This window comes from Prionailurus viverrinus, chromosome B2 (assembly GCF_022837055.1).
Source record: "Prionailurus viverrinus isolate Anna chromosome B2, UM_Priviv_1.0, whole genome shotgun sequence".
Lineage (NCBI taxonomy): Eukaryota > Metazoa > Chordata > Mammalia > Carnivora > Felidae > Prionailurus > Prionailurus viverrinus.
This window is the reverse complement of record NC_062565.1, coordinates 125734986-125747012: the sequence shown is the minus strand read 5'-3', so window position 1 is coordinate 125747012 and position 12027 is coordinate 125734986. Positions and strand designations below refer to the sequence as shown.

Genomic DNA, 12027 nt, shown 5'->3' with positions numbered 1-12027 from the left:
CTTAACCACGTGTGTCTAACAGCACAGCAATAACCTTACCTTCATGAATAAATCGAATGTTGCTTTGGGGTCACATTTTGTCAGAATAACATCTTCTCCAAAATCCTTGCTTTCTTTACTACTTCTCTTCAGCAGAAAATTTGACAAAAATTCCAGAGGTTTGTCCTAAAAAAATCAACCCCCCACCAGAAGAAAAAAAGAAAGAAATTCCAATGAAAACATTCATCTGAACCCCGTTCATGCTCTGTCTCTCTCTGTCCCAAAAATAAATAAACGTTAAAAAAAAAAATTAAAAAAAACATTCATCTGAAATACAGGTCGATCAAAGTGCAGCAGAAAAGAGCAGCGTTTTCTTCTTTCTACCCAATTAATTTAAGTCTAGGAAACAAAGTAAGTATTATTCAACTAAAATCTGTAAATGGTACTTTGTAGTTAATTTTGGTTCTCTTATTGTCCAGCATCTCTCAGTGGCTGTGTTTTACAACCCGATATAATCTCTCAGGGGAATTGTTCATACAAAGGGATAATATGGTTAAAAAAAAATCAATGCAAACTAAAAATGTATTTAAGTATTGGGTTTTTTAAGTTGGCCTTCTTCGAAAAAAAAAAGAAAAAGAAAAAGGTTGGCTTTCTTTGAAGGAACACTTACAGAATTATCTTTTGAAAGTTCCATCAATCCATCTGCCAGAGCTTGTGCAATTTCTTGGTTATTCAGAATGTTAGCCACACTCATGTGGTCAAACATGAATTGCCCTGCGAATATATAAGGCCATCTGCCTTGTAATTGATTTACGTAAGAGAGATGTGATCAAGCAGAAAACAATTCAATCCTCACCATTGCTTTTTAGTGGATAACAATGTGAAGAATAAAAAGCAAAATTCCACTATGCCATGGGGGCTATCTACCATGATAAAAAATAAATTGATCAAGAGTAACCAAATGTGCAGCATACGAAAAAGTACCCATCCTGGTAAGGCTGACATTAAATAGAATATATAAATTGGGCAATAAGGAGGGAACATGTGAAAATAAATCTTGTAAGTTTAAATTGTAGATTCTCAATCCCACCCAAAATGTCTCCTCACTCCCCTTTATCTATGGGCTCAAGTACATAAATACTTTAAGTCTACAGGAAATAACATACAAACATAGTTACACAGACATCTTTTATGTTTTTTAGTGTTTTAAACAACATACATTTATGTGAAAATGATTTTATTCCATTTAACTTCTTCTTGCTTACAAATATTATTTAAAAATTCTTCTCTTGGGGCGCCTGGGTGGCGCAGTCGGTTAAGCGTCCGACTTCAGCCAGGTCACGATCTTGCGGTCCGTGAGTTCGAGCCCCGCGTCGGGCTCTGGGCTGATGGCTCAGAGCCTGGAGCTTGTTTCCGATTCTGTGTCTCCCTCTCTCTCTGCCCCTCCCCCATTCATGCTCTGTCTCTCTCTGTCCCAAAAATAAATAAACGTTGAAAAAAAAAATTAAAAAAAAAAAATTCTTCTCTTGGTACACCTGGGTGGCACAGTCGATTAAGTGTCCAACTCTTTTTTTTTTTTTTAATTTTTTTTTTCAACGTTTATTTATTTTTGGGACAGAGAGAGACAGAGCATGAACGGGGGAGGGGCAGAGAGAGAGGGAGACACAGAATCGGAAACAGGCTCCAGGCTCTGAGCCATCAGCCCAGAGCCCGACGCGGGGCTCGAACTCCCGGACCGCAAGATCGTGACCTGGCTGAAGTCGGACGCTTAACCGACTGTGCCACCCAGGCGCCCCAAGTGTCTAACTCTTGATCTTGGCTCAGGTCATGATCTCACAGTTTGTGGGATCAAGCCCCACATCAAGTTCTGTGCTGACAGCATGGAGCCTGCTTGGGATCCTCCCTCCCTCTTTTTCTGCCTCTCTGCTGCGTATGCTTGCTCTCTCTCTTTCTCTCTCTCTCTCTCTCTCTCTCTCTCTCAAAATAAATAAATAAATAAACATTAAAAAAATTCTTCTATCTTGAAAAAGCTAACTTTCTCGCTTTTCTTTTTGGTCCTTAATACCTATGAAAAAACCAGGAGAAATAATTTCTCCCTATTTATAGCCTCATAAGCATTTTTCAGTATTGGCTGAACATCCACTAAATGTGGTCAAGTGGATAGTACATGAAACCAAGAATAGCACTCCCAGTTTTGCCCTGTTTTGGAGGCACTGATGTAAAGAGATGCAGAACATATACTGACGTAAAATATCTACATGTATAGCTGTGTTTTATGGCTCTTGTACAGACAGTTATTGTGGCAAAAGACATCAATAAGAAACAGGGCAGGGAAGGGAAGGAGGAAGTAAGACACAACTAACTACTGGCTTGATTTCAGGGGTGTTTAAGGTAGATGGGAACAGTTAGGGATAAATTGAATAGGTAGTTAAAGATGGGAGGGTTTACCAGATGATAAACAAACAAAACAAACCAAAAAAACCCACCCTCATTTTAAAGGAGGGACTGACTTAGGGGAAGGTCCAATACAGAAAACTGTTTCCAAGACTCTATTGTGATAAATCAGTCATGAGTAAGGAGTGTGAATGGGAAAATAAATTCAGTGATGCCAGTGGGCTCAGCGGAGGACCATGGAGCCCATCTCCAAATTGAGGATTTTATATAGAAAATAAATAGAACACCACCCCAGAACAATTTAAGTAATGGGTGCTGTGTCTAAGAGGAGCTTACCTTTTAGAGCAGATTGTGGTGGGAAAAAGGGCAGAGCCCTCTGGCCTAGCAAACACTTAGTGAGTTTTGTCTAGGTCAACTGCCTGGCACAGGATTAGTCAGACGGTATCATTTAAAATGAACTAGCTTTGGGGCGCCTGGGTGGCACAGTCGGTTAAGCGTCCGACTTCAGCCAGGTCACAATCTCGCGGTCTGGGAGTTCGAGCCCCGCGTCAGGCTCTGGGCTGATGGCTCAGAGACTGGAGCCTGTTTCCGATTCTGTGTCTCCCTCTCTCTCTGCCCCTCCCCCATTCATGCTCTGTCTCTCTCTGTCCCAAAAGTAAAAATAAAACGTTGGAAAAAAAAATAATTAAAAAAAAAAATAAATCGGGGCGCCTGGGTGGCGCAGTCGGTTAAGCGTCCGACTTCAGCCAGGTCACGATCTCGCGGTCTGTGAGTTCGAGCCCCGCGTCGGGCTCTGGGCTGACAGCTCAGAGCCTGGAGCCTGCTTCCGATTCTGTGTCTCCCTCTCTCTCTGCCCCTCCCCCTTTCATGCTCTGTCTCTCTCTGTCTCAAAAATCAATAAACGTTAAAAAAAAAAAATAAAAATTAAAAAAAATTAAAAAAAAAATAAAATAAAAAAATAAAAAATAAATAAATAAATAAAATGAACTAGCTTCAGCATTTTGAAGATGAACATATTTGTTCTCATTGGCTATTCCTTACATTCGAAAGGAGATATGAAGGACAAAGGGAATCAAGTTTTACTGAACAGGTGCAAAGGTGAACGTTCGCTTGAGCCATTCCTAAACTTGTATTTGCTGCGGAAGCAGAACAAGCCTCATAACTCACCTGCAACAAAAGTAGCAAGAGTTCTTACCTATTATCTTGGCACTGATGTTCTTTTGCAACTCCTTGAAGAGAGGACTTAACTGTTTCCTTACTGATTTCAAGGTGTCTTCCAGAAAGTCCGCGAGGCTGGACCACATCTGCAGCTTTGACTCACTGAAGTAGATGCCAAAGGGATCCCTTTCCCACGGTCGTCCCAGCCAATCACTGAGAACTGACAGTAGTTTCTCCTTTTATTATTGCAGGCTTAATATCTTTCTCCTTAGAAGACTAAGATAAATACCCATGGTCTCCTTTCAAAGGTAAAATTACAAACTCAAGAAGCACACAATGAATAATTTCAAATACCTATCTATTCTTTGATAGGTAAGGCTGACATGTTATATTTGAAAACAAAATTAAGTAGCCGCTGGCTTTGTAGATCAGGAAGCAGAGTGGCCATCTGGGTAAGAATATACTGACTTTGCTTTACATCCTAAAAAAGAACATACAAGAAAATCCCACTCGGCCTGGCTTCCCCATCATGCCATCCAGAGTCATCTTGGGCTCGCCAACCCTCTAGCTTTCTTACATCATGTCAAGTTGCTCTCTCTCTCTAAATCTCTCTCTAAAACTGTAATGGGTGCTTAAGAGAGTTCTCTCCTCGAAAATCAATTACTGAATGATACTGTGGCATGTGAAATCTGATTTTCTGTCCCGGATGGATAGGTAGCCTTATTTGATTCCTGTCCCTCATTTTTATTGATAGACATGGACAACTCTTTAGAAGATGTTTTCCTAGAAGAAAACTAAGAAGAAGAGAGGGAAAAGGAGGACGAACAGAAGGCAGAGGAGACAGAGGAGGAGAAAAAGAAGAAAAGCTTCCCCAGAAAGAACAGTGTGTGCAGGCTGATGTCCCACCCTGCCAGGCTGATGTCCCCTCTCCATAAGGCCCCATATGCTATCACATGGCAATGCAGTGATATAAACTAAAGTGAACGAGTGACTTCGGCTACGAAAATCTATCAGGCCAATGTGCTTTCTGTAGATATGTGGAAACTTGTCCCTTACAAGTTCCAATCATGCCAGTTTTTCCCAGGCTCGAAAGTCTTTCGGCATCTGGCATTAGAGAAGTCATGCTTTACATGGTTTCTACGTGGCCCCAAACCCCAGGTAATAGGAGGCCAGGGAGTTTTAAAGGGGGAAATGATTATATTACCATTACTGTAGCAGAGCAATGTGGTCCTCTTGCTGGTCAGCCCATGTCACATTTAGATTCAATATTTGCAACTTTTAGTATCTAAATCAAATTTTGCTCGCAGATGTATTTTATCTTTGTTTTTCCTCTCAGATAATGCAGTTGAGTTGGAACCTGAGCAAGCCCCTTCACCATCACTCTAGAGCTGCAATTCTTATTTCCAAATGACACTATATTGATTATATCTCACTAAGAAGAATTATTCTTTATTATTTCTCTAGATCAGCAACTGTACACGTTTAACTGTTAAAAATGACGTTTTCCCAATGTGCATCAACCGATGAATAGATCAAGAAGATGTGGTTTATATATACAATGGAATACTCACTCAGCAATGAAAAAGAATGAAATCCTGCCATTTGCAACAGCGTGGATGGAACTGGAGGGTATTATGCTGAGTGAAATAAGTCAGCCAGAGAAAGACAGACAATCATGTTTTCACTCATATGTGGAAGTTGAAAAACTTAACAGAAGGCCATGGGGGAAAGGAATGAAAAAATATATATATATACAGTCACAAACAGAGAGGGAGACAAACCGTAAGAGACATTTAAATGCAGAGAACAAACAGAGTGGAAGAGAGCGGGAGAGCAGGGGGGGCGGGAAAATCGGTGACGGGCATTGAGGAGGGCACTTGTTGGGATGAGCACTGGGTGTTGTATGTAAGTGATGAATCACGGGAATCTACTCCCGAAGCCAAGAGCACACCGTATACACTGTATGTTAGCTAACTTGACAATAAATTATATATTTAAAAACATGATGTTTTCAATAGAGTTTGTCCACATGATGGTTTGAAGCAAATATCTGCAATAAATAACCCCTTTCTAAGCAAATGACTGAGCGGCAGGCAATGACATAGTTTGAATAGTGACAGCATTCCTTCAGAGAAGGAATGGAAGACAGTAATTGACATGAGTCAGAACCGGTATTATTAGCTGTGCTGTGTCTTTTGGTGACCCTGGAGTTGGTGGATGTTACCGGGCACTGTGGTCAGCCCCGTGTACTTACTGTGTTGGTAAGAGCCAGTTGCAATCCCAGTGGGGGCAGTAAAGAACGTGCCAGTTAGCTGAGACAGCTGAGAAAGAACTTCTATTCCTGCCTCTGCGCAGTCAAAAATACTGTCATTAGTTTACTCACAGGTTTTGCCTTGGAACAGTTAAGTATTACTTAGGAGCACTAAGCTGGCTAAGAAAGGCCGCGAGGACTTCTCATCTTCGATCCAAATCCCTCATGGAACAGTCCACAAACACTTCACAGCTCACCCCTAAGTGCCGAGGTCCAAACACTTAATCTATGGGGACTACACAACAGGGTGGAGAGAGATGGCATGAGGTTTGACCTGGTGCTTATTTTCAAATTTAGAATACTCAGGCCAAAGGCAGAGAAAAGTCTACATACATTTTCGAAAATAGTTTGACTCAAAGGAGAAGTCTCATTGTAAGAATACAGATTTAAAACTCTTGAAACTTGAATACAGCGGTCAAAATTAAGTATGGCATTAATTTCACCCCTTCTTCAGTGACACAGCATAAAGATGGAATTATTAAATTCAGCACATAGAGTGAATTACTTTGAATGAAACTAATATATTGGGCTATATATTTTAACTCTTTGTGGTCTAAGAATAAACAAATTACCTCAAACTGTTTCAATTGTTTGGAAAAAGATGGCAGTGGCTGAAAGGTTGGGATGTGTTTCGTTTACTGGGGTCTAGTCCTTGTTTTTTAAGTTTATATATTCGCTTTTGAGAGAGAGGGGGAGAGGGTGAGGGGCAGAGAGAGAGAGGAAAAGAGAGAATCCCAAGCAGGCTTCGTGCTGATAGCGCAGAGCCTGATGTGGGGCTCAGTCTCACAAACCGCGAGATCATGACCTGAGCCAAAATCTAGGGTTGGGTGCTTAGCTAACTGAGCCACCCAGGAAGCCCTACTGGGGTCTAATCTTTTAACTGACAAATGGTCCAGTGAAATCAGTAGAGTCCATAGGTATACCTACATATATGTGCTCAACTGATTTCAACAAAGATGCAAAAGGAAGTCACGGAGAAGAGGCGGTCTTTACAAGAAATGGCGGTGGAAAAATGAGATATCCGTATGTTAAGGAAAAGAACCCACAAAACTTCAACCTGTACCTTTAACACTATGTAACACAAACAAATCAATGGATCAGAAACCTAAAAGTCAAAACAATAAATAATTTAGAAGAAAGCATAGGAGAAGTCTTGTGAACTTGAGTCAGGTAAAGAGTTTTCAGATATGACACCGAAAGCATACTCTATAAAAGAAAAAAAAAAACAAATTTGACTTCACAAAAATTAAGAACTTCATCTCTTCAAAAGGGATTGTTCAGAGAAGGAGAAGATAAGTCCCAGGGTGGGAGGAAATATTTGCAAATCAGTTTTCTAGACTACTTACAGAGTTCTCAGTAAGACAACAAACAACCTAATTTGAAAAATGAGCAAATGATTTGAACAGACACTGCAGCAAGGAAGACAAATGAATGGCAAATAAGCACATGAAAATATGTTCAGTATTATCGGTCATTAGGAAACTACAAACTAAAACCACAATGAAATACTACTGCACACCCACACAAATGGGTAAATTTAAGGAGACTAGTACCCAGTGTGGGGGTGCTACACAACTCAAGTTCTCATACACTGCTAGTGGAAATGAAAAATTCTACAACCACTTTGGAAAACAGCTTAGTCGCTGTTTAAAAAGTTAACACCAGGGGCGCCTGGGTGGCTCAGTCGGTTGAGCGACCGACTTCGGCTCAGGTCATGATCTCCCAGCTTGTGGGTTCGAGCCCCGCATCGGGCTCTGTGCTGACAGCCCAGAGCCTGGAGCCTGCTTTGGATTTTGTCTCCCTCTTTCTCTGCCCCTCTCCCGCTCCGTGTGTGTGTGTGTGTGTGTGTGTGTGTGTGAAAAATAAATATTAACAAAATAAATAGTTAACACTGATCGTATGACCCAGCTATTCTACTCCTAGGTATTTATCCAGAGAAATAAAAGCATATGTTCACACATAGGCTCATACCAGCTTTATATGTAAGACCCAGGAACTGGAAAGAACTCAAATATCAAACATCTATCAACAAGTGACTGAACCAACTGTGGTATATGTGTACGATGCAATCATTCCCAGCAATAAAAAAACAGTGGGCCATTGATACAAGCATCAAATGGATGGACCTAAAATAATTCTTCTGAGTGAAAGAAGCCTGACAAAAAAGAGTGCACGATGTATGTATGGTTCCATTTATAGAAAATTCTATAAAATACAAGCGAATATATTGTGAAAGAAAGTAGGACAGTTGATTCATGGCTGGGGGTGGGGAGAAGTAGGAGAGAAAAATTACAGAGTGGCATGAAGAAAATTTTTGGGGGGGTGGTGACTAGGTTCGTTATCTTGATGTTTTATGGTTTCACAGGGCACGTACCCATATGTCAAAATTAGGCCAATGGCACCCTTTAAACAGTACGGCTTATTAGGTGTCACTTATACCTTCGTAAAGTTGCTTGAAAATGTTTAAATAATGTCCAAAACAGATAAATTTTAGGTTTGGGGCTTATGAAGCAACTGAGCGAATGACGATACCCTAACCGAGGAATCCCGGGCCAGGTGGGGGGGTTTGGTGCTGAGGGGGCAACCCGGCCTTTTAGGTATGTTAACTCTGAGATGCCTCCTGGATGCCCAAACTAAACATTCGCATGAGGACGTCAAGCTAGCTATGAGTGTGCAGCTGGGAGATCGCAGAGCCGGAAGCACAAATTTGGGAGTCCCGGGCACATGGATCGGATTTAGAGTCGGGAGCGGATGAGGTTGTCCAGGGAGAGAGGGCGGTGGTGGGAAAGGCCGGGCAGCTCGCAGAGGGAGGGGAGCCGGCAAAGGGCCCGCTGACGGAAGAGGCAGCGCAGGGAGAGGGTGGTGTTCCGGGAACGGAGAGAGGAGGAGAGTTTCCAGGAAGAGTGTCCGTGTGCGTGAAATGAGGAGCGAAGGAAGGGTGAGGAAAGTAGTCGGCATAGACCAGTGCTTCTCCCCGCGGGCCCCGGGAGCGGCAGCACCTGGGAACTTGTTAGAAATGAAAATTCTCAGCACCCCCCGCCCCCGGCCCCCGCCAGACCTACTGAGTAAGAAATGCTCGGACAAGGTCTAGCAATGCGTACTTAAAAAAAAAAAAAAAAAAAAAAGCCTTATGTATTTATTTTGAGAGTGAGAGCGGGAAGGGATAGAGAGAGGTGGGGGAGAGAGAATCCCAAGCAGGCCCTGCGGGGGCAGCGCCGAGCCCCACACGGGACTCGACCCCATGAACTGTAAGATTATGACCCGAGCCGAAATCAAGAGTCCCATGCTTAAACCACAAGACCTCTAGGTGACTCAAATACACATGAACATTTGAGAACCACCGAGAAATCCGTATATAGGTGAGGGTACATAGGCGAGGGAACGTTTATGGTCTCCCTCTCTCTCTCTTTTTTTAGGACAGGAGCTGCTGCTACAGGTGATCCTGATTTGATAGGAATGACCCAATAAAAGAGGGTAGAGGCTGTCGAGGAGAACTGAGTGTAGGAATGCGGCCGTGAGGAGGTGAAAGGTGGTGAGATACAGAGTCCTAGCGGATGCCGGATCTCTGATTTGGGCAGAGGTGTGCCTTCCATCGTAACAGAAGGGAAGACAGAGAGCGAAGGTAAGAAGCAGGGGGTGGGGGGGGAGGCGGTGGATTTGGTGGTGGGAGGGGAATTCGGGAGTTTTCTCAGGGAAGAAAAAGGCAAGGTCAACAGCTGAAAGCGGTTATTGAAGTATTGACAGAGGAGGAGCAGGGACGGTATAGTCCTCTCCAAGAGTGGGAAAGGAATTTACCAAAGGAGTTTACCAGGTGCTCATCAGTGTTGCAATCTTATTCGACATTTATGCCGTCAAAGTCAAGTCAGATTAAAAGTCATATTACTTTTTTCAGCAGGCTTCAGCTGCTTTAGTGCAGGCAGGCGGAGGTTAGGTAGATGATGGTGTTTAAGGAACATTGGAATTTAGCCTGAGAAAGAGAGCCAAAGAAGTTCAGATTCTTTGCAAGAAACTAATGATAATGATGAACCATTAAACGCAGGTTTAACAAAGAAGGAACCAAGGATGAAGGCAAGGTTGATAGTGTAAAAGTGAGAGTGCGTGCATTGGAGATCTTCAGGCAAAGAACTATTAGAGTAGGAATATTTGGAACATGGTTGTTGGAATATTTGGCACATGATTTGGAAGTGGTACTCAGGGAGAAAAATGCTGGAGATCAAGCGTTCAGAGGTAATACAGCTTCCGGGGATGACAAGCTCAAGAGTGATGACCGAGGTGGCAGAAAAGAGATTTTTGGACTGAGAACCTGGGATCTTTTGACTGAATCAGGGTCTTGATGGCTCATCCAGGTGGAAGTGACCGTTGACAAGAACTTTAGAGATGGTTTGGGGGCCAAAATGGTGGTGAGAAATCTGAGTGCCATTACGTTTCACTGGGGACAGTTCTTTAAATTTTTTTTAATGTTTATTTTTGAGAGAGAGAGAGATTGAGATCAAGTAGGGGAGGGGCAGAGAGAGAGGGAGACACAGAATCCGAAGCAGGCTCCAGGCTCTGAGCTGTCAGCACAGAGCCCAACATGGGGCTTGAACTCACAGACCAGGAAATCATGACCAGAGCAGATGTTGGACACTCAACCACCTGAGCCACCCAGGCGCTCTGAGACAATTCTTATATCACCAAATCTATTGTTCTTTTCCCCTTTTGCCCTTATTTTCAAGCCGTTCAAAGCTTTACTTTCCCAAATCCTTTGTTTTTGTTCTACTTCAGTTAAAATTTTTGCTTTGCTCTCATTATAAAAGTAATACTAGTTCGTTATAGAAAATCGGGACAGGGGCGCCTGGGTGGCTCAGTCCGTTGAGCGTCCGACTTCGGCTCAGGTCATGATCTCGCAGTCTGTGAGTTCGAGCCCCGCGTCGGGCTCTGGGCTGATGGCTCAGAGCCTGGAGCCTGCTTCCGATTCTGTGTCTCCCTCTCTCTCTGCCCCTCCCCCGTTCATGCTCTGTCTCTCTCTGTCTCAAAAATAAATAAAAACGTTAAGAAAAATTAAAAAATAAAAAAAAAGAAAATCGGGACAAATAAGAGATCAAAGAAAAAGAAAAAAAGAAAAATCACTTATCTATTGTTAACACCTTGACATACATCCTTCCAAACCCTTTTCTCTACACACCCCACTGCCACTCCCACCTGCCCCACACAGATTTTAAACCGAGGAATCCCACGCCACCCATATTTGATTTCAAATGTAGAAAATCTGAAAAACTCATCTAGAGACAGATGCTGTTAATATTTTGTTGTATTTCCTCCTAGATTTTTCTATACCTATTTTCTATAGTTAAGATTACATAATTATAATAACTGTGTAAGAAAAAAAAATTATAATATTTTGTAATTCATTTTCCTCTAACCCTCTTCCCATTCTTTTGTTTTTCCCTTTTCCCTGGTTGAACTGTGGCAGGGGCATGCTTTGCATGTATGAATAGTTCAGTGAAATCTGAGGATTAGACAGAGCTTTAAGACTCACAGTTCCCTAAGGAATGGGTAATAAGAAACTGTTCGAGAAAATTTAATCTTATACTCCCTCTGCTTTGCTCTGCTTGGCATAAAAAATGTATAAAATTTAAAAAACAAAAAACAAAAAACAAGCCCATGATGGCAGAGCTTTTATTTAATAGATGTCTAGAAAGTGAATCTGTCTTATTGTTTCTAAAGTTTCTCTTCAAGTACTGAAATCAACTTTGAATTATAGTGACTGATACTGGACCGAGGGGCGCTGAACATTATCAGCAACCTCGGTGATCAGCAACCAGTCTCATCTTTACCAAGCACTTCACCTGTTTCTAATTTTCCAGTATTATTTAAGTATTTGTATTATTTATTTTTAAGTATTTACATTATTTTCATATTCACAAGTCCTGTAAGGTCAGATACTATTCTCCTAACTTTCGTATGAGGAAACAGAGGTCCACAAACTTGCCTAAGGCCATACAGCTAAAGTGGTATGCCTAGGATTCAAGTTCAAGGTCTTTGGTCACCAAGTTCATGCTCATTCCTTCCAGGTTCAGAACACAGCGGGGAGGCTTTTCTCAGGTTGATAGATTATGGTTTCTGTGCTGGTCAGGCACTTTCTCCTGTATAGTGGAGGCTGATTTTACCATGTTTTCCAGAAGAAATACAAATAATGCTCTTGG

The 12027-nt window shown here is 42.1% G+C and overlaps 1 protein-coding gene across 9 annotated transcripts in view; it reads right to left on the bottom strand.

The window, feature by feature from the left end:
• The window catches only part of ECT2L (epithelial cell transforming 2 like), an 84709-nt gene that overhangs the window by 24341 nt on the left and 48341 nt on the right, over positions 1-12027 (bottom strand). For 8 of the 9 annotated variants that reach the window (XM_047858445.1, XM_047858442.1, XM_047858448.1 and 5 more), the window contains 4 exons: positions 5786-5878; positions 3569-3751; positions 650-753; positions 40-165 (listed from right to left, as the gene is read on the bottom strand). In XM_047858445.1, coding sequence (XP_047714401.1) covers positions 40-165; positions 650-753; positions 3569-3751; positions 5786-5878 — 506 coding nt within the window. The remainder of the gene's footprint in view (positions 1-39; positions 166-649; positions 754-3568; positions 3752-5785; positions 5879-12027) is intronic. The other variant, XM_047858447.1, reaches the window with a different exon arrangement.